At 47.2% G+C, this 23372-nt stretch overlaps 1 protein-coding gene across 1 annotated transcript in view; it reads left to right on the top strand.

The window, feature by feature from the left end:
- Window positions 1-20895, top strand: part of LOC122923010 (peptidase inhibitor 16-like) — an 84108-nt gene extending 63213 nt beyond the window's left edge. The window contains exons 5-7 of the mRNA XM_044273800.1: window positions 2857-4008; window positions 7893-8190; window positions 16957-20895. Coding sequence (XP_044129735.1) covers window positions 2857-4008; window positions 7893-8158 — 1418 coding nt within the window. The 3' untranslated portion in view covers window positions 8159-8190; window positions 16957-20895. The remainder of the gene's footprint in view (window positions 1-2856; window positions 4009-7892; window positions 8191-16956) is intronic.
- The last annotated feature ends 2477 nt before the right edge of the window (window positions 20896-23372 follow it).

Raw genomic sequence — 23372 nt, 5'->3', positions numbered from 1 at the left:
CGCGACCGCCCCCATTTCTTTAGGTGCAGCAGTGGTGCAGTTCACACTTGTTCATGTTTCTAGGTTTGCTGTATCATTGTGCATAAAGCAGTGTGCTGCTACTTGTTGTCCTTGTTTGTGTGGTGGTGAAGACCACCGATGGTCAGCAATGTAAAGAGTCCTGTAAATGAATGATTGTACCTCCCAAATCTGTAAATAATCACACAGATTCACCTATCTACCCTCTATTGTTCCAGGGGGCACTCTGGTACTGTGTATGGGGGAACTCTGACTGTGATTCTGGGGGTGCTCCAACAATATTTATGTGGGCATGTGATGAATACCGCGCCTCACGGCCCGGCCTGACTTCAACTACGTCGAGCTCACGAGATACAGTTTAGTCACTGGTTTCCAAGATGTTACGCCCTCCCTGGGAGCACGTAAGGTCAGCTTGATACAGTTTACACAGACGCCTCCTGTCTACGTGGTCACAGGGAGGCAGGGGGGTGAGAGACAGTGGTCCACTCGACCTCCGGCATAACTCCACACTTGCTCACAACCCTGACAAGCTGAGAGAGCCTTTTCACTGCACCAGTGAAACAGAGCTTTCCCAGCCTTGTAGACTTCTTGTTTGATATAAGCCTGGTCCGCTATCGGGATTATATAGGGTGAGAAACCGACCTGTGGTAGCTTATAACTAGGCCGAAACACGGACGTGGGAATTCGTGGACCAAGATACAAGAACAGCACAAGATTAAATTATATATTTAATTGCCTTAAGGGCGCACTAGACAATACACGATATACACAGAGAATAAATACAGTGGTCGGATGTGCAAATACAGGTGGTATGATACAACAGAGTTAAACAGAGCAAGAGTCAGTTACCAGATGGATGAGTTGTCCTTTGGGTTATGATGAATTCTGGGGTTCTGTAATGCTTGGCTGTAGTCACATGGGGGCAGTGATATCAGCAGTTTGTCCACGGTCCCTCCAAACACAGTACTCGATGTGACCCCCTTCAGAGAAAGACCCAGGCCTCTGGCCTACCTGGACCTTTTCACCTGTAGTCGGTCATGCCCCTCCCTGCCTCTAGGAGGAATCCACTCCTCCTTCCTGGTCCTGGGAGCCAAAGACCCTCAACATCCATTATTGCCCATAGCTCCAGACCGGAAGGTCACAGGGAGATGGTTCTGGGACAAACAGATCCACCTGGGTTCTGGCTACAGGTGGAGACCAAACATAACACTGTCATTAAGTTCCTTCTTGGAGATCTTTGTATCTCCCCTTCCCGGCATCCGACCCCCAAACTATGACCAGGGGCATGTCCGTCTTGGTCCCAGGATCGCAGCTATGGAACCGGTTTATGCCTGTGATGGACAGGCAATTCATAATTCCTTATGAACCCCCGGTTCCATGATGTCTGATGGATTTGAGGGATCTGGGGAATAGCTGAGACCCCCTACATGGGTGTGGATTGTACGCATGTGGCCTGCTTGAAGCCAGGACTCCTGCAGAGTTCACTCCCTCTGCTATCTCACAGCAAATGGCTGGAATTAGATTATGGCTGGCATTAGATCATATTTCCATATTCCTCACAGGGCACATTTGACACTGGTTATAGGACACTGGTTAAGGAATCATTCTAACAGAACATAGGGGCAATTGAACACTATTATTGGGAGCACTCGGACACCAGTTATAGGAAAACTCTGACACTTTATGGGAGCACTCTGATACACTAAGACATGCACATCATGCTCAGGTCGGAAGGCTCTCTACAGCTTCTTTTATAGTGTTGCATTGTGCCGGACACATTTTGTGTTGATGTCCACATAAGTGATGTCCACTTGTCAGCAGGACTGCAGTAGAGTCCTTCCTGTCCTCTCCCCTGAGATGGAGATGTGGATGGGAGGATTGGACAATGACTTCTAACCTGTTCATGGTCATGCTTCAGAAATATTGCCCCTCTGAGACTCTGACAAGACAGTCTATTGATAAGCCTATCCCTGCCCACGCAACTCTTATGCTGCTGCAGGCTCGTGTCCACTTAGCACCCCTTAGTACTTTCACCCCATTTAATAAAAATATATAGGGCTGAGAACTCTTGATTCAACTTCGATTGTTGCCCTTTGCTCAGGTCTTTTCATCTAAGCGCCTCTTCTTCCTGTTCTCCTCGTCCGCGATGGTTCTCACTACAGTCCTCCTGGATAATCTTCTCCTTTCTGAAGGGCAGGTCTATTATCACTGAGAACCTGGTGCCTCTGAACTGCTTAGCCCGGTTTCACATTTTTAGTAAGACGATCCGGCAGGTTGCTCCCATCCAGAACAGCCTGCCAGATCTGCTTACTGCAAGTGTGAAACAAGCCTTAGTCTTCAACTGGTTTTTATAGGGAAAAAAGCCAGATCCCACAAGGCCCACGTACAATGTAATCTACAACTGTGTGTTTCACAGTGTTCTTGCCCAATGGCTTCTCCTCTACAGGCAGTCATGGAGAAAAGATAATCCTGGTGTAATTACAATGTCAGGTTCAATGAGAAAGAACATCCCTTCCATGAGGATTCGATTGGGGATCATGATACCAAATGAGAGCTTAGTGTTAGTCGTGACACAATTCCCAGAAGAAGATGGTACAGAAGACATCAAGTCCGGGGTTACACAAGTCAATGAAGGAACGGAGACCATCATACAAACAATTTAATCTGAAGTGTTCCCGGACCGCAATCGGGAAGTATCCAAATACTTACTGTCTGGTCCAGTGGAGGTAGATAAAGGATCAGGCTGATCCTGATTGGGTGATAAAAGTTTTGATCACAGATACAATATGTCAGTCGCCCAAAAAATTAACTGAAAATTCTCTTTTTATTCATGATCAGATGAAGGCTTAGAGCAGGAAGAAACCAGCACAGCTGAACTGGGCACAACGTTGGCAGAATTTCCGTCAGACACAACACATTCACAGATTTATCCAGAACCTACACAATCAGAGCTGGACCTAGAACCAACAAAACCAGAGCTGGATCCAAAAATAATATCACAGCTGTTCCTAGAACCTACACAGTCAGAGCTGGTACCAGAACATACACAATCAGAGCTGAACCTAGAACCAACACAACCAGAGCTGGATTCAAAAACAATATCACAGATGTTCCTAGAACCTAAAAATTCTGAGCTGGTAGCAGAACCTACACAATCAGAGCTGGACCTAGAACCAACACAACCAGAGCTGGATCCAAAAACAATATCACAGTTGTTTCTAGAATCTACACAGTCAGAGCTGGTACCAGAACATACACAATCAGAGCTGGACCTAGAACCAACACAACCAAAGCTAGATTCAAAAACAACAAAATCAGAGCTGGTTCCAGAACCTACACAGTCAGAGATGGTCCCTGAACCAACAAAACCAGAGATGGATCAAAAAGCAACAAAATCAGAGCTGGTTCCAGAACCTACACAAACCGAGTTGAACCTAGAGTCGGAATTAAAATTAACACCATCAGAGATGGTGCAGGACTTAATGTCCACCCGGACTACCACAGAACCTCTAGAAATAATCACAACACAGAGAGTGGAAAAGTCCAGTCCAGATGTCATAGAAGAGACATCAGTACATTCCACCAGCCAAGTCATTGCCTTTCCAGATCAAGAATACATTTCTGTCTCTGTGAGACCATCTCTTCCAGTGACCGCTACACCCCACATTGATAAGACTACCATTGAGAAAGTTTTTTTCAACGATGAACCAGATACACCAACAGAAAAACAAAGAATCCCAGTAACAGTTAAAGTTACCACCACACAGCCAGTAAAAACACATGACATGTCTGTATTAGTAGACAAACCCCAGGAGAAAATTGTGGACACGGTAACCAGCCAAGATCAGGCGAGACGGAAAGACCAACAGTCACCAAAGGCTCCTTCAGAAAAGAAAAAGCAGAAGCAAAAAAACATGAACGTAACATCAAACAAATGGAAAACCCAATTGTCCTCTTCCATGAGACGGGATTATAAATCAGGCCTGGCAGGTAAGATCACTCTCAACATCCCAAGAACTAGGCGAGAACCTGTCCTGAAATAGCAGGGACACAAGTTGTATGTTTTTTACCTCCTGTCATAGTTGTGTGTGTTTCATCACCTGTTGTAGTCATTTTACAGCACCTGTTGTAGTTGTTTGTGTTTCACTGCCTGTCGTAGTTGTATTTCATCGCCTGTTGTAGTCGTGTGTTTCCGAATGGAAACCTATCGGATCCCATTATAGTGAATATGACCCCAGATTAACACCACATTCATAATACAGAAACTGGTGGTGATGAAAAATCTCCCAATGTATGGATTGTATTTCTTGACTTCACAAACGACAAATCAAATTTCACAGATCACTTCACAGAGACTAGGACTATAGGGGTAGAACAGAGCATAGGGTAATAAAAGCAGATAAAGTTCCATAAAGCATGACCAAATCATGGGTCTTGAAGAGAATGTAGGGTTAATGCAAAGAGTCTGGAGGGAGCAGAAGAGTCTGGAGGGAGCAGAAGAGTCTGGAGGGGGAAGAAGAGTCTGGAGGGGGAAGAAGAGTCTGTATGGGGAAGAAGAGTCTGTATGGGGAAGAAGAGTCTGTATGGGGAAGAAGACTCTGGAGGGGGAAGAAGAGTCTGGAGGGGGAAGAGGAGTCTGGAGGGGGAAGAAGAGTCTGGAGGGGAAGAAGAGTCTGGAGGGAGCAGAAGAGTCTGGAGGGGAAGAAGAGTCTGTATGGGGAAGAAGAGTCTGGAGGGGGAAGAAGAGTCTGGAGGGGGAAGAAGAGTCTGGAGGGGGAAGAAGAGTCTGTATGGGGAAGAAGAGTCTGTATGGGGAAGAAGACTCTGGAGGGGGAAGAAGAGTCTGGAGGGGGAAGAAGAGTCTGGAGGGGGAAGAAGAGTCTGGAGGGAGCAGAAGAGTCTGGAGGGGAAGAAGAGTCTGGAGGGGGAAGAGGAGTCTGGAGGGGGAAGAAGAGTCTGGAGGGGGGAGAAGAGTCTGGAGGGGGGGGAGAGTCTGGAGGGGGGAGAAGAGTCTGGAGGAGGGGAGAAGAGTCTGGAGGGGGGGAGAAGAGTCTGGAGGGGGGGAGAAGAGTCTGGAGGGGGGAAGAAGAGTCTGGAGGGGGGAAGAAGAGTCCGGAGGGGGGAAGAAGAGTCTGGAGGGGGGGAGAAGAGTCTGGAGGGGGGAAGAAGAGTCTGGAGGGGGGAAGAAGAGTCTGGAGGGGGGAAGAAGAGTCTGGAGGGGGAAGAAGAGTCTGGAGGGGGAAGAAGAGTCTGGAGGGGGAAGAAGAGTCTGTATGGGGAAGAAGACTCTGGAGGGGGAAGAAGAGTCTGGAGGGGGAAGAGGAGTCTGGAGGGGGAAGAAGAGTCTGGAGGGAGCAGAAGAGTCTGGAGGGGAAGAAGAGTCTGGAGGGGGAAGAGGAGTCTGGAGGGGGAAGAAGAGTCTGGAGGGGGGAGAAGAGTCTGGAGGGGGGGGAGTCTGGAGGGGGGAGAAGAGTCTGGAGGAGGGGAGAAGAGTCTGGAGGGGGGGAGAAGAGTCTGGAGGGGGGGGAGAAGAGTCTGGAGGGGGAAGAGGAGTCTGGAGGGGGGGGAGAGTCTGGAGGGGGAAGAAGAGTCTGGAATGGATAGAGGAGTGTGGAGGGAGCAGAAGAGTCTTGAGGGGTAGAGAAGTCTGGAGGGGACAGAAATCTTTAGTGGGACATTGGAGTCTACAGGAGGAATGAAGAGCTTGGAGGGGACAGAGGAGTCTGGAGAGGACTGAGAAATCTTTATTGGGACACATGAGTCTGGAGGGGATAGATGGTATGGAATGGACTGAGAAATATTTAATGGGACACAGGAATCTAGATGGGGCAATGGGGTCTGCAGAGGACTGAGAAGTCTGTAGTGGAACATTGGAGTCTGAAGGGGGACAGTCTGGAGGGCAACAATGTTCTGGAGGGGTACAGAGAGATCTCTATGGACAGGGCAGAGGAGTCTGGAGGGGGGAAAGGGTTTAGCCAATGACTTGTTTCACTTTCATAAACACGTTTGAGGAGTTTGGGGGGCGGTCAGCTGCCATCATCTATCTATGGTCAGGTATGCAGCACAAGGCCTGAAGTTACTATACTGTACACACAACAGTCAATCCAGTGTATGTCTAATCTACAGGCATAAATCTGTGAAGTACCATGGGGTAGGCAGAGGAGCCAGAATCAGGTATGGATTGTGTGAGGATTTGCTCTGGTAGGCAGGGTAAGCAGACGCAGAACAGAGGCAAAAGAAACAGTTTGAAAAACAAAACTTCAGGGTTTATTCACACAGGAGAAAAAAAATAAAGCAACATTGACAATCTTAGTGTTCGTTCACACAAAGGAAAGTCCAAAGCACAAAAACAGTCATCTTGGTAGCAGGTTCTTTCAGCGCCCACAGCAGGCTTTAGGGGGCCTGTTTCCCCGCATGCGGCTCTCAGCCCTCTAGTACGGCACCATGCCTCAGATCCCAATACGGAGACTCCGATTCTGAGCCCAGCTGCCTATTTAAAGGACAACCAGGTGCTGCCAAAACCCAGACCGGCACTTGATCTCACCTGGCTGGAAATCAGCCTAGCCACCCATGTTAGGAGGAAAATACCTGCCCTCCCAAACAAAAGCCCTTGCTATGTCACAATTGTTAGACAGGAGTATGCAGTACTAGTGAGGTAGTCAGAAGCAATAGTCAGGTGAAATGTTCTAGACCTGCAATTTGGAAACTCTTTGGAAAAGTCAAGTTCTGGGAGCAGATCTACAGTGTTGATGTCCTGATTATTCCTTGTCTACATTCACAATGAGGTTCTATCCATCATTAGTGATCATCCACCCATGATTATCCATCATGTCTGATCATCGAACCTTTATCCCTGATTATTCATCATCTTTGACCATCGACATGGCAAACTTTCCATAATCCCTGATCATCCAGCCATGCATCATTGCTGCTCATCCATCTAACCATGAATTCATTGATCAGCTCTGACCATCTACCATGATTGATCATCCAACCATCGTCCCTGTTTATCTATCATGATTTTTGTGATCTGTGATCATCCTCATGACAAGCCACCCATCTATCATGTAGGATACGGAGTAAGCAGGTGATCGGCTCACCACTCTGCTGTTGGAATCAGCCTCCCAGCATGGATCCATTTTTTATTCCATTTTTCTTTTAAGGACCTATCATCTATGATCTTCCAACCATCCAGCAAGTCACCCATTCACTCATCCATTATTGTTGATTTTCCAACCATCCATTAATCATCTCTGATCTTCCAAACAATCATCCATTCATCCATCCAGTCATCATCCCTGACATCCACATAGCAAATCCATAATTGCAAATCACCAAACCATCCATCATCTGTGATTGTCTGTCCATCATCTAAGGCAATCTGCAAATCAAGTAATCCCTGATGTCTGTGCTTGTCACCTGCATCCATGCATCCATCATCTACTGCTGACCTCCCATTATTCTTAAGTTTGTTGCTGTAGTTGTTATTACTGGTATATCTTTACTCAGAGGCAGCACCATTGTTCTCTTCATTCTTCATTGATTTGTTTCTTGTTCCTAATCTCATTGTTTTTGGCAGACATTCCACGTCCTGACTGGGGATTCCTCCAGTTCTGTACAATTGGAGTTTTTGCTTTTCTCATCCCTGAGGGACCTTTCCTATTCCCCTGGAAAAGGACCTTATTCTTCCACTGGTTCAGAATAGAGAAGACTAGACTGTCTATAGGGCCTCTGATCTATATGTGATAGCATGTGCAGACAGCATTGTGTGATTAAATACTGAAGATTTAGCTGAGGACAAGTTCACTCATTTCATCCTCTTCAGTAACTGCAGATTTTTTCTTTTTATCTTTGGCTCTGTGATGGACCTCCAGTGCAGACATACTTTGGTCGTCCTGTCCAGAGCTGGCACCTTGCACGAGCTCCTAGGCCTTGTCTATACCCATGTCCCAGGTCAAAGTCTCAACTGGTGTTTCCTCTTTATCGCACAAATCACATTTCATCTTTGGGAGGATATGATGAGCAAAGCCAGAAGATCAGTAAATCTCTCGTGAAGCCCAGCTTCCAGCAGCTTTGGAGACAGTTAGGGTACAAGAGAGGCGTTTACAGCCTGTACCTCCCCCCTGCTCAACAACATTAAGGATCAGCTAAAGACAAATGTCCACAAAACAGGTAAGTGACAGTTTTACCCTGTGAGCTAAGGAGATTGCATGTAGCTTCAGGGCTTCCCAGAGGTCCAGAACTAGGAAATGAACCATCACCTTTCCAGGTGTCTGTGCTTGCACTGAACTATGACATGACTAACTCTGTATGACCCATTAATGATTATACCTTCACAGGGTTGGCGCTCCAGTCATGACTGTACTAACCAATACTAACAAGACTAACAGTCCTATGTATGTTGCATGTTTAGTAGACTATGCGAATCATGGGCATCCCACCACCAGACCACCAGCAGTGACAAAAAAGACAGATGCCACCGCAGAAAAACCGTTTCTTGCTGCAAAAGATCTCCTATCCAACCTTGCTTCATTCTTCTGGTCCAAGTGGTTTTAGTAAGTAATGCATGAACTTCAAAAGGTGTTGAAGAAGGGATTAGGTACCAACCATCTACAGGAGGTTCTGCTGGACAACTCCCCTTCTATTTCTGGGTCCTGCTTTGTGTAGGTCTCGGTTACGCTGCTTCATCTTTAGGTGGAGAAGGAACATAAGAGCCTTTACATGGGGGTGATGATCGCCCGAACTAATGTTCCTCCTACAATGTTCATTCTCAAACATTGCCCCAACATGCCCAGTGATCAAACGATAAACTACAACTTATCCTTTTGTCGTTTGGTCACAAGTTATAAAAGTTATTTGTGGTCAGCAGTAGAGTTGAGCGAACACCTGGATGTTCGGGTTCGAGAAGTTCGGCCGAACATCCCGGAAATGTTCGGGTTCGGGATCCGAACCCGATCCGAACTTCGTCCCGAACCCGAACCCCATTGAAGTCAATGGGGACCCGAACTTTTCGGCACTAAAACGGCTGTAAAACAGCCCAGGAAAGGGCTAGAGGGCTGCAAAAGGCAGCAACATGTAGGTAAATCCCCTGCAAACAAATGTGGATAGGGAAATTAATTAAAATAAAAATTAAATAAATAAAAATTAACCAAAATCAATTGGAGAGAGGTTCCATAGCAGAGAATCTGGCTTCCCGTCACCCACCACTGGAACAGTCCATTCTCAGATATTTAGGCCCCGGCACCCAGGCAGAGGAGAGAGGTCCCGTAACAGAGAATCTGTCTTCATGTCAGCAGAGAATTAGTCTGCATGTCATAGCAGAGAATGAGGCTTCACGTCAGCCACCACTGCAACAGTCCATTGGCATATATTTAGGCCTAGCACACAGGCAGAGGAGAGAGGTCCCGTAACAGAGAATCTGGCTTCATGTCAGCAGAGAATCAGTCTGCATGTCATAGCAGAGAATGAGGCTTCACGTCAGCCACCACTGCAACAGTCCATTGGCATATATTTAGGCCCAGCACACACACAGGCAGAGGAGAGAGGTCCCGTAACAGAGAATCTGGCTTCATGTCAGCAGAGAATCAGTCTGCATGTCATAGCAGAGAATGAGGCTTCACGTCAGCCACCACTGCAACAGTCCATTGGCATATATTTAGGCCCAGCACACACACAGGCAGAGGAGAGAGGTCCCGTAACAGAGAATCTGGCTTCATGTCAGCAGAGAATCAGTCTGCATGTCATAGCAGAGAATGAGGCTTCACGTCAGCCACCACTGCAACAGTCCATTGGCATATATTTAGGCCCAGCACACACACAGGCAGAGGAGAGAGGTCCCGTAACAGAGAATCTGGCTTCATGTCAGCAGAGAATCAGTCTGCATGTCATAGCAGAGAATCAGGCTTCACGTCAGCCACCACTGCAACAGTCCATTGTCAGATATTTAGGCCCAGCACACAGGCAGAGGAGAGAGGTCCCGTAACAGAGAATCTGGCTTCATGTCAGCAGAGAATCAGTCTGCATGTCATAGCAGAGAATGAGGCTTCACGTCAGCCACCACTGCAACAGTCCATTGGCATATATTTAGGCCCAGCACACACACAGGCAGAGGAGAGAGGTCCCGTAACAGAGAATCTGTCTTCATGTCAGCAGAGAATTAGTCTGCATGTCATAGCAGAGAATGAGGCTTCACGTCACCCACCACTGCAACAGTCCATTGGCATATATTTAGGCCTAGCACACAGGCAGAGCAGAGAGGTCCCGTAACAGACAATCTGGCTTCATGACAGCAGAGAATCAGTCTGCATGTCATAGCAGAGAATCAGGCTTCACGTCACCCACCACTGCAACAGTCCATTGGCATATATTTAGGCCTAGCACACAGGCAGAGCAGAGAGGTCCCGTAACAGACAATCTGGCTTCATGTCAGCAGAGAATCAGTCTGCATGTCATAGCAGAGAATGAGGCTTCACGTCAGCCACCACTGCAACAGTCCATTGTCATAAATTTAGGCCCAGCACCCAGGCAGAGGAGAGAGGTCCCGTAACAGACAATCTGGCTTCATGTCAGCAGAGAATTAGTCTGCATGTCATAGCAGAGAATCAGGCTTCATGTCAGCCACCACTGCAACAGTCCATTGGCATATATTTAGGCCTAGCACACAGGCAGAGGAGAGGTTCATTCAACTTTGGGTAGCATCGCAATATAATGGTAAAATGAAAATAAAAATCGGATTGAATGAGGAAGTGCCCTGGAGTCCAATAATATATGGTTATGGGGAGGTAGTTAATGTCTAATCTGGACAAGGGACGGACAGGTCCTGTGGGATCCATGCCTGGTTCATTTTTATGAACGTCAGCTTGTCCACATTGGCTGTAGACAGGCGGCTGCGTTTGTCTGTAATGACGCCCCCTGCCGTGCTGAATACACGTTCAGACAAAACGCTGGCTGCCGGGCAGGCCAGCACCTCCAAGGCATAAAAGGCTAGCTCTGGCCACGTGGACAATTTAGAGACCCAGAAGTTGAATGGGGCCGAACCATCAGTCAGTACGTGGAGGGGTGTGCACACGTACTGTTCCACCATGTTAGTGAAATGTTGCCTCCTGCTAACACGTTGCGTATCAGGTGGTGGTGCAGTTAGCTGTGGCGTGTTGACAAAAGTTTTCCACATCTCTGCCATGCTAACCCTGCCCTCAGAGGAGCTGGCCGTGACACAGCTGCCTTGGCGACCTCTTGCTCCTCCTCTGCCTTGGCCTTGGGCTTCCACTTGTTCCCCTGTGACATTTGGGAATGCTCTCAGTAGCGCGTCTACCAACGTGCGCTTGTACTCGCGCATCTTCCTATCACGCTCCAGTGCAGGAAGTAAGGTGGGCACATTGTCTTTGTAGCGTGGATCCAGCAGGGTGGCAACCCAGTAGTCCGCACAGGTTAAAATGTGGGCAACTCTGCTGTCGTTGCGCAGGCACTGCAGCATGTAGTCGCTCATGTGTGACAGGCTGCCCAGGGGTAAGGACAAGCTGTCCTCTGTGGGAGGCGTATCGTCATCGTCCTGCCTTTCCCCCCAGCCACGCACCAGTGATGGACCCGAGCTGCGTTGGGTGCCACCCCGCTGTGACCATGCTTCATCCTCATCCTCCTCCACCTCCTCCTCATCCTCGTCCTCCTCGTCCTCCAGTAGTGGGCCCTGGCTGGCCACATTTGTACCTGGCCTCTGCTGTTGCAAAAAACCTCCCTCTGAGTCACTTCGAAGAGACTGGCCTGAAAGTGCTAAAAATGACCCCTCTTCCTCATCCTCCTCCTCCTCCTCCTGGGCCACCTCCTGTTCCATCATCGCCCTAAGTGTTTTCTCAAGGAGACATAGAAGTGGTATTGTAACGCTGATAACGGTGTCATCGCCACTGGCCATGTTGGTGGAGTACTCGAAACAGCGCAACAGGGCACACAGGTCTCGCATGGAGGCCCAGTCATTGGTGGTGAAGTGGTGCTGTTCTGTAGTGCGACTGACCCGTGCGTGCTGCAGCTGAAACTCCACTATGGCCTGCTGCTGCTCGCACAGTCTGTCCAGCATGTGCAAGGTGGAGTTCCACCTGGTGGGCACGTCGCATATGAGGCGGTGAGCGGGAAGGCCGAAGTTACGCTGTAGCGCAGACAGGCGAGCAGCGGCAGGATGTGAACGCCGGAAGCGCGAACAGACGGCCCGCACTTTATGCAGCAGCTCTGACATGTCGGGGTAGTTGTGAATGAACTTCTGCACCACCAAATTCAGCACATGCGCCAAGCAAGGGATGTGCGTCAAATTGGCTAGTCCCAGAGCTGCAACGAGATTTCGCCCATTATCACACACCACCAGGCCGGGCTTGAGGCTCACCGGCAGCAACCACTCGTCGGTCTGTTGTTCAATACCCCGCCACAACTCCTGTGCGGTGTGGGGCCTGTCCCCCAAACATATGAGTTTCAGAATGGCCTGCTGACGTTTACCCCGGGCTGTGCTGAAGTTGGTGGTGAAGGTGTGTGGCTGACTGGATGAGCAGGTGGAAGAAGAGGAGGAGGAAGCCGAGAAGGAGGAGGTGGCAACAGGAGGCAAAGAATGTTGCCCTGCGATCCTTTGCGGCGGCAGGACGTGCGCCAAACAGCTCTCCGCCTGGGGCCCAGCTGCCACTACATTTACCCAGTGTGCAGTTAGGGAGATATAGCGTCCCTGGCCGTGCTTACTGGTCCACGTATCTGTGGTTAGGTGGACCTTGCTACAGATGGCGTTGCGCAGTGCACACTTGATTTTATCGGATACTTGGTTGTGCAGGGAAGGCACGGCTCTCTTGGAGAAGTAGTGCCGGCTGGGAACAACATACTGTGGGACAGCAAGCGACATGAGCTGTTTGAAGCTGTCTGTGTCCACCAGCCTAAATGACAGCATTTCATAGGCCAGTAGTTTAGAAATGCTGGCATTCAGGGCCAGGGATCGAGGGTGGCTAGGTGGGAATTTACGCTTTCTATCAAATGTTTGTGAGATGGAGAGCTGAACGCTGGCGTGTGACATGGTTGAGACGCTTGGTGACGGAGGTGGTGGTGGTGGTGTTGGTGGTACATCCCCTGTTTGCTGGGCGGCAGGTGCCAACGTTCCTCCAGAGGCGGAGGAAGAGGCCGAGGCGGCAGCAGCAGAAGAGGCCGAGGCGGCAGCAGCAGAAGAGGTAGCAGGGGGAGCCTGAGTGACTTCCTTGGTTTTAAGGTGGTTACTCCACTGCAGTTCATGCTTTGCATGCAGGTGCCTGGTCATGCAGGTTGTGCTCAGGTTCAGAACGTTAATGCCTCGCTTCAGGCTCTGATGGCACAGCGTGCAAACCACTCGGGTCTTGTCGTCAGCACATTGTTTGAAGAAGTGCCATGCCAGGGAACTCCTTGAAGCTGCCTTTGGGGTGCTCGGTCCCAGATGGCGGCGGTCAGTAGCAGGCGGAGTCTCTTGGCGGCGGGTGTTCTGCTTTTGCCCACTGCTCCCTCTTTTGCTACGCTGTTGGCTCGGTCTCACCACTGCCTCTTCCTCCGAACTGTGAAAGTCAGTGGCACGACCTTCATTCCATGTGGGGTCTAGGACCTCATCGTCCCCTGCATCGTCTTCCACCCAGTCTTGATCCCTGACCTCCTGTTCAGTCTGCACACTGCAGAAAGACGCAGCAGTTGGCACCTGTGTTTCGTCATCATCAGAGACATGCTGAGGTGGTATTCCCATGTCCTCATCATCAGGAAACATAAGTGGTTGTGCGTCAGTGCATTCTATGTCTTTCACCGCTGGGGAAGGGCTAGGTGGATGCCCTTGGGAAACCCTGCCAGCGGAGTCTTCAAACAGCATAAGAGACTGCTGCATAACTTGAGGCTGAGACAGTTTCCCTGGTATGCATGGGGGTGATGTGACAGACTGATGGGGTTGGTTTTCAGGCGCCATCTGTGCGCTTTCTGCAGAAGACTGGGTGGGAGATAATGTGAACGTGCTGGATCCACTGTCGGCCACCCAATTGACTAATGCCTGTACCTGCTCAGGCCTTACCATCCTTAGAACGGCATTGGGCCCCACCATATATCGCTGTAAATTCTGGCGGCTACTGGGACCTGAGGTAGTTGGTACACTAGGACGTGTGGATGTGGCAGAACGGCCACGTCCTCTCCCAGCACCAGAGGGTCCACTAACACCACCACGACCATGTCCACGTCCGCGTCCCTTACTAGATGTTTTTCTCATTGTTATGGTTCACCACAACAACAAATATATTATTTGGCCCAATGTATTGTATTCAAATTCAGCGGGATATAAATTTGAGGCCTAGTATTTAGGCGCTGGGTGACAGGTATGGGTTTAGTGACAGAATTAGACTTGGAAATGCACAGAAGCGGGTGTGTGTGAAGTTATTCTGAATGACCCAATGTGCACCTTGAATATTATATACCCTTTTTGGGATAGATTTCAAATAGCTCTGATATAGCAGGAACCACTAAATTATGAAATTGCTAAATTGGGAATTGTACTTCAACCCAGAACAAAAAATGTGCTTTGACGGGCACTAAATAACTTTCCCAGCTACAACAGTACAGCGGTAACGAGAGATTTAGAGGGATTTAAATTTGAGGCCTAGTATTTAGGCGCTGGGTGACAGGTATGGGTTTAGTGACAGAATTAGACTTGGAAATACACAGTAGCGGGTGTGTGTGAAGTTATTCTGAATGACCCAATGTGCACCTTGAATATTATATACCCTTTTAGGGATAGATTTCAAATAGCTCTGATATAGCAGAAACCACTAAATTATGAAATTGCTAAATTGGGAATTGTACTTCAACCCAGAACAAAAAATGTGCTTTGACGGACACTAAATATCTTGCCCAGCAACAACAGTACAGCGGTGGGTAACGAGAGATTTAGAGGGATTTAAATTTGAGGCCTAGTATTTAGGCGCTGGGTGACCGGTATGGATTTAGTGACAGAATTAGACTTGGAAATGCACAGAAGCGTGTGTGTGAAGTTATTCTGAATGACCCTATGTGCACCTTCAATATTATATACCCTTTTAGGGATAGATTTCAAATAGCTCTGATATAGCAGAAACCACTAAATTATGAAATTGCTAAATTGGGAATTGTACTTCAACCCAGAACAAAAAATGTGCTTTGACGGACACTAAATATCTTGCCCAGCAACAACAGTACAGCGGTAACGAGAGATTTAGAGGGATTTAAATTTGAGGCCTAGTATTTAGGCGCTGGGTGACAGGTATGGGTTTAGTGACAGAATTAGACTGGGAAATGCACAGAAGCGGGTGTGTGTGAAGTTATTCTGAATGACCCAATGTGCACCTTCAATATTATATACCCTTTTAGGGATAGATTTCAAATAGCTCTGATATAGCAGGAACCACTAAATTATGAAATTGCTAAATTGGGAATTGTACTTCAACCCAGAACAAGAAATGTGCTTGAACGGACACTAAATAACTCGCCCAGCTACAGCACTAGGGACAGATTTAGCTGGATATAAATTTGAGGCCTAGTATTTAGGCGCTGGGTGACCGGTATGGATTTAGTGACAGAATTAGACTGGGATATGGCCAAAAAATGAACAGACTATTGCTGGTTAAATGCACTTGGTGTGACAGCTTCACCCTGATGTAGGCTTTAGCCAAAAAACAACCACACCATTGAGGGTTAAATGCACTTGGTGACAGGCGCAGCTTGCCCCTGATTTTGTATATGGCCAAAAAATGAACAGACTATTGCTGGTTAAATGCACTTGGTGTGACAGCTTCACCCTGATGTAGGCTTTAGCCAAAAAACAACCACACCATTGAGGGTTAAATGCACTTGGTGACAGGCGCAGCTTGCCCCTGATTTTGTATATGGCCAAAAAATGAACAGACTATTGCTGGTTAAATGCACTTGGTGTGACAGCTTCACCCTGATGTAGGCTTTAGCCAAAAAACAACCACACCATTGAGGGTTAAATGCACTTGGTCGCAGCTTGTGCTGGCGCACCACAAGACACAAAATGGCCGCCGATCACCCCAGAAAAATGAGACTGACAAACGGTCTGTGCAGCCTAAAAACAGTGAGCAATTGAGGATCAGCAGCTCAATGATCCACAGCTGCAGATCGATCAGTTAATCAAGTCCTTTGGAGGAGTTAATCTGCCTAATCTCGCCCTACTGTCGCAGCCGCAACCTCTCCCTACGCTAATCAGAGCAGAGTGACGGGCGGCGCTATGTGACTCCAGCTTAAATAGAGGCTGGGTCACATGGTGCTCTGGCCAATCACAGCCATGCCAATAGTAGGCATGGCTGTGATGGCCTCTTGGGGCAAGTAGTATGACGCTTGTTGATTGGCTGCTTTGCAGCCTTTCAAAAAGCGCCAAGAAAGCGTCACAAAAGCGCGAAGAAAGCGACGAACACCGAACCCGAACCCGGACTTTTACGAAAATGTCCGGGTTCGGGTCCGTGTCACGGACACCCCAAAATTCGGTACGAACCCGAACTATACAGTTCGAGTTCGCTCATCCCTAGTCAGCAGCACAGTGTAAATAGGAGAAGGGAAGGAAGGATCATGTGAACGACCGTTCGTGTGGACCCCAGCCTTGATTATTGCAGCAGGTGAATGTTGTAAACAAGTGCCACCATATTGTGGATGGGAATTGATCTGCTTGTGTAAAAGAATCACCCATCATATTACCCAAATCAGGGCACAATTCTCCTTGAGTAGTGCAAGAAGAAAAGTAGGAAGCAAAGAATTAGGGATTTGGTGTAAGTGGGAAGACTGAGCAGATAAATGTACACAGAGCAGACGGCTGTGGACAGTAGAATTCAAGTGAAGTTGGAAGTATGTAAGGTGCTAGGGGGCCACACTACGAGATCCATAATCAATAAGAAAGGAATGACTGATGCATTTTATCCCTGTTCTTCTTAGGTTTTGATTATCTTCGGTTACTTCAATGGTTTACTGAATGTCCGTCAAGAAGTCTTCAACTGCCTTTCATGCCTGGAATAGCAAGATCATTAGGAACTGTTTAGGCCTCATGCCTGTGGGTGACATCACAGATGCTGGGAGTTATCTGTCCTGCCTGTTAAGTCATAGAAGCTCTATAATGGAATCTAAAGTCCTGGATTATATGAAGTCCTTTCCAGCATATCAAAAGTCCGGGCATATTCATCACCTCTGGCTGCAGTGCATCTGGTCGGCATCATCTCCACTGCTTGTGCTTTTCTCTATTATTTAGTTTTATTCATCGTCTCTGGCTATGGTCCAGCTGGTCAGCATGATCTCCACTGCTTGTGCTTTTCTCTATTCTTTAGTTTTATTCATCATCTCTGGCTGTGGTCCAGATGGTCAGCATGATCTCCACTGTTTGTACTTTTCTCTGTTATTTAGTTTTATTCATCGTCTCTGGTTGTGGTCCAGCTGGTCACCATGATCTCCACTGTTTGTACTTTTCTCTGTTATTTAGTTTTATTCATCATCTCTGGCTATGGTCCAGCTGGTCAGCATGATCTCCACTGCTTCAGCTTTTGTCTATTCTTTAGTTTTATTCATCATCTCTGGCTGTAGTCCAGCTGGTCAGCATGATCTCCACTGCTTCAGCTTTTGTCTATTCTTTAGTTTTATTCATCGTCTCTGGCTGTGGTCCAGCTGGTCAGCATGATCTCCACTGCTTGTGCTTTTCTCTATTATTTAGTTTTATTCATCATCTCTGGCTGTAGTCCAGCTGGTCAGCATGATCTCCACTGCTTGTGCTTTTCTCTTTTATTTAGTTTTATTCATCATCTCTGGCTGTAGTCCAGCTGGTCAGCATCATCTCCACTGCTTGTGCTTTTCTCTATTATTTAGTTTTATTCATCGTCTCTGGCTGTGGTCCAGCTGGTCAGCATCATCTCCACTGCTTGTGCTTTTCTCTATTATTTAGTTTTATTCATCGTCTCTGGCTGTAGTCCAGCTGGTCAGCATGATCTCCACTGCTTGTGCTTTTCTCTTTTATTTAGTTTTATTCATCATCTCTGGCTGTGGTCCAGATGGTCAGCATGATCTCCACTTCTTGTGCTTTTCTCTATTCTTTAGTTTTATTCATCGTCTTTGGCTGTGGTCCAGCTGGTCAACATGATCTCCACTGCTTGTGCTTTTCTCTATTCTTTAGTTTTATTCATCGTCTCTGGCTGTGGTCCAGCTGGTCAGCATGATCTCCACTGTTTGTACTTTTCTCTGTTATTTAGTTTTATTCATCGTCTCTGGTTGTGGTCCAGCTGGTCAGCATGATCTCCACTGCTTCAGCTTTTCTCTACTATTTAGTTTTATTAATTGTCTCTGGCTATGGACCAGCTGGTCAGCATGATCTCCACTGCTTGTGCTTTTCTTTGTTATTTAGTTTTATTTATCATCTCTGGCTGTGGTCCAGCTGGTCAGCATGATCTCCACTGCTTGTGCTTTTCTCTATTCTTTAGTTTTATTCATCGTCTCTGGCTGTGGTCCAGCTGGTCAGCATGATCTCCACTGCTTCAGCTTTTGTCTATTCTTTAGTTTTATTCATCATCTCTGGCTGTAGTCCAGCTGGTCAGCATGATCTCCACTGCTTGTGCTTTTCTCTATTATTACGTTTTATTCATCATCTCTGGCTATGGTCCAGCTGGTCAGCATGATCTCCACTGCTTGTGCTTTTCTCTATTATTACGTTTTATTCATCGTCTCTGGCTGTGGTCCAGCTGGTCAGCATGATCTCCACTGCTTGTGCTTTTCTCTATTCTTTAGTTTTATTCATCGTCTCTGGCTATGTTCCAGCTGGTCAGCATGATCTCCACTGCTTGTGCTTTTCTCTATTATTTAGTTTTATTTATCATCTCTGGCTGTGGTCCAGCTGGTCAGCATGATCTCCACTGCTTGTGCTTTTCTCTATTCTTTAGTTTTATTCATCGTCTCTGGCTGTAGTCCAGCTGGTCAGCATGATCTCCACTGCTTGTGCTTTTGTCTATTCTTTAGTTTTATTCATCGTCTCTGGCTGTGGTCCAGCTGGTCAGCATGATCTCCACTGCTTCAGCTTTTGTCTATTCTTTAGTTTTATTCATCATCTCTGGCTGTAGTCCAGCTGGTCAGCATGATCTCCACTGCTTGTGCTTTTCTCTATTATTACGTTTTATTCATCGTCTCTGGCTGTAGTCCAGCTGGTCAGCATGATCTCCACTGCTTGTGCTTTTGTCTATTCTTTAGTTTTATTCATCGTCTCTGGCTGTGGTCCAGCTGGTCAGCATGATCTCCACTGCTTCAGCTTTTGTCTATTCTTTAGTTTTATTCATCATCTCTGGCTGTAGTCCAGCTGGTCAGCATGATCTCCACTGCTTGTGCTTTTCTCTATTATTACGTTTTATTCATCATCTCTGGCTGTGGTCCAGCTGGTCAGCATGATCTCCACTGCTTGTGCTTTTCTCTATTATTTAGTTTTATTCATCGTCTCTGGCTGTAGTCCAGCTGGTCAGCATGATCTCCACTGCTTGTGCTTTTCTCTATTATTTAGTTTTATTTATCATCTCTGGCTGTGGTCCAGCTGGTCAGCATGATCTCCACTGCTTGTGCTTTTCTCTATTATTACGTTTTATTCATCGTCTCTGGCTGTAGTCCAGCTGGTCAGCATGATCTCCACTAGTTGTGCTTTTCTCTATTATTTAGTTTTATTCATCATCTCTGGCTGTGGTCCAGCTGGTCAGCATGATCTCCACTGCTTGTGCTTTTCTCTATTATTTAGTTTTATTCATCGTCTCTGGCTGTAGTCCAGCTGGTCAGCATGATCTCCACTGCTTGTGCTTTTCTCTATTATTACGTTTTATTCATCGTCTCTGGCTGTAGTCCAGCTGGTCAGCATGATCTCCACTGCTTCTGCTTTTCTCTATTATTTAGTTTTATTCATCATCTCTGGCTGTGGTCCAGCTGATCAGCATGATCTCCACTGCTTGTGCTTTTCTCTATTATTACGTTTTATTCATCGTCTCTGGCTGTAGTCCAGCTGGTCAGCATGATCTCCACTAGTTGTGCTTTTCTCTATTATTTAGTTTTATTCATCATCTCTGGCTGTGGTCCAGCTGGTCAGCATGATCTCCACTGCTTGTGCTTTTCTCTATTATTTAGTTTTATTCATCGTCTCTGGCTGTAGTCCAGCTGGTCAGCATGATCTCCACTGCTTGTGCTTTTCTCTATTATTACGTTTTATTCATCGTCTCTGGCTGTAGTCCAGCTGGTCAGCATGATCTCCACTGCTTCTGCTTTTCTCTATTATTTAGTTTTATTCATCATCTCTGGCTGTGGTCCAGCTGATCAGCATGATCTCCACTAGTTGTGCTTTTCTCTATACTTTAGTTTTATTCATAGTCTCTGTCTGCAGTCCAGCTGGTTGGCATGATCTCCACTTTTTTATTTTCTCTATTCTTTATTTAGTTGCCATCACAGCTCTTGAGAATGCTTTTGATCTTTAACTTATTAATGGAAATGGCCCAGATTCCCGTCTCCATCCACGTGTAGCTCAATCATTATAGCATCTGGAGATGGCCTGTCCATTCCCTAACTAATCAACACAGCTCCAGTTGCCTCTGAGAAAACAAGAGATGTTATGAAAAGGCAAGTACCCATAGACATCCCAAAAGATGATTGTTTGTAGGAACTCATGGAGTCACCCAAGGATGAGTGCTGAGTGACAAAAAGCTATGGGTTGGCGAACATCTTCACCAGACACTGATGATGTCTTTGTTGGATGTGTCGTATGAACTATTGGACTGGATGTCTTAAGATGGGATATGGATTAGGATCCATCATTCTGGTACTGACAGGATCTCGGGTGTCATTATTTATATTTGTCCCTCTCACTGTATATACTCCTCCTAAAACATAATAAACATTGTACATATAGCAGTGGTATCTGTGTTCTCAATATATGACATCTTGAAGACCCTCCATAGATTACCATAGATTCCGCTGGCACTGACATAATCTGATGTATTCAGGACACAGTCAGTAGATGCTCTACAGGTTCCACAGAACAAATCTGCTCCCTCATGATGGAGAAAGTGGCTCTGAGAAATGTTCTGAGGCAAACAAGCCAGCAGAGAAGCAGGCAGGAGACGAGTCAGGGAGCTGTGGAACCATTGTGTAGTTTTATTGAGTCTTCTTTTGCCCACAGCATCTGATCCAGTATCAGCGTCACAATGAGGGAACGCATCAATGACATGAGAGTTAGATTCTTTGGTCTTCCAATGGTGAGGAACATCTTAGTTCAAGAATATCTTCATGAAAAGAGAACACATCTGATGATTAATCCTAGTTCTCTGGGGTGTCACAAACCAGCAGGTGTGAACCCACTGTACCACGTGTCCTACCTCCTCTAAGGGCGTTGTCTAAGTGAACCCCTGGATCTTCACAGTACCCCTGATGGTGGGGATAGACTTTCCTGAGGGGTACACCAGGTCACTAACTCTTAAGGAGGATTGGCACACAAGGCAGCTGGTCCAGGCGGACCAGGAGGTTCCTGAGATAGGTACCAGAGGTGCAGGACCAAAGGATGAGGCAGAGGTGTAGTCAGACAGGCAAAAGGTCAGGGCAGGTGGCACGGATCAGCAACAGGAGAGTCAAGGCAAGCAGGTAGGGATATAACAAATAGCAGAGTCCAGGAATATAGATACGAGTCAGGAACACAAGAACACAATCTGAGAACAAGAACCTTAGCAGGACACAAGGACCTTGACACTGAGGCATCTGGGAAGGGGCTGAGACACTTATATATGCGCAGGAGGACTAGGATAGGTCAGCGAGGTCACATGACATTACCCATAAAGCCCAGGAAGTGATGTGCGCCGGCCCTTAAGGAAGTGCTGTAGAAAAAAAGAAACAAGCATGCTGTGGCCAGGGCTGAGAGCAAACTGTGGAGTGGATCCCAGAACATCAGTACCTACACAGAAGCGGTGAATGTGAAGCACCGGCCGCAGATCACCACTGAACACGGCACTAGGGACTGTGGCGGTAATCAGGGCAACAGCGGGGCACAGCAGGTGCTGTTACAGTACCCCCCCTCTTCTAGAGTCCACGACGAGACAAACTTTTTAATCAGGCTCGGAGCATGAATGTTTTCCTCTGGTTCCAAAGACCTCTCCTCAGGACCAAAGCCCTTCCAGTCAATAAGATAGTAGGTCTTCTTACCACGCTTCTTGATGTCCAGGATGTCTTTGACCTCAAATGTCTCGTCAGAATCTTCAGATACTGGAGCTGGAGTAGAAGGAGCAGTCGAGAAGAGATTAAGGACTACTGGTTTTAGCAAGGACACGTGGAAAGCATTAGGAATATGCAGAGAGAGAAAGGCAGATATAACTTATATGTCACTTTGCTGATCCTCCTCAAAACTTCAAATGGTCCAAGGAACCTAGGAGCAAACTTGAAACTGGGAACCCTTAAGCGGATGTTTTTAAAAGAGAACCATACCTCATCTCCAGATAAGAACTGAGGCGGTTTTCTTCTTCTCTTGTCTGCTTCCGCTTACATGCGGGTTACCGCTTTGTTGATGCAGTCCTTGTTGTCACGCCAAATCTTCAAAAGATCCCTAAAAGAGAATTCCACAACTGGTACTACAGAAGATGTAGGAACAGGGAGAGGAGTACAAGGGTGTTGTCTATAAACGACAAAGAACGGAGAGGATCCCATAGACTCACTAGAGTGGTTGTTACAGGAGAATTCAGTCCAAGGTAGCAATTGTACCCAGTTGTCGCGTTGGGCTGAAACAAAATGCCGGAGATAGTTCTCTAATATTTGATTGACCCGCTCTACTTGCCCGTTGGTCTGGGGGTGATAACCGGAAGAAAAGTCCAGCTAAATGTTTAGCAGCTGGCAAAGAGCTCTCCAGAGCTTAGATGTAAACCGGACTCCGCGATCAGAAACAATATGCTAAGGTAGACCATGCAAGCGGAATATGTGTCTCATGAACAAGTTTAGCAAGTTAAGCAGCCGAGGGCAGTCCAGCCAAACGAACGAAGTGCGCCATCTTAAAGAAGCGGTCTACAACCACCCAGATAGCTGTACATCCGGCAGAAAAGGGCAGATCCGTAACAAAGTCCGTGGCAATGTGTTGCCATGGGGAATCAGGAACAGGAAGAGGTAACAGTCCGGGTGGTTTGGTCCTGGAGCCTTTATGCTGAGCACAGACGGTGCAGGCAGAGACATAATCATGCACATCTTTAGACGGTGTGGGCCATCAGTAGTGGCGAGACAAAAGTTCTGTGGTCTTGCGGATTCCTGGGTGACCAGCCAGTTTGGAGTTGTGCCCCCAAGCTAGAATACGTTTTCTCTTGGCAGATGGCATGAATGTC

This window comes from Bufo gargarizans, unplaced genomic scaffold (genome assembly GCF_014858855.1).
Source record: "Bufo gargarizans isolate SCDJY-AF-19 unplaced genomic scaffold, ASM1485885v1 original_scaffold_1150_pilon, whole genome shotgun sequence".
NCBI classification, from domain to species: domain Eukaryota; kingdom Metazoa; phylum Chordata; class Amphibia; order Anura; family Bufonidae; genus Bufo; species Bufo gargarizans.
This window is presented reverse-complemented; position numbering and strand designations above follow the sequence as displayed.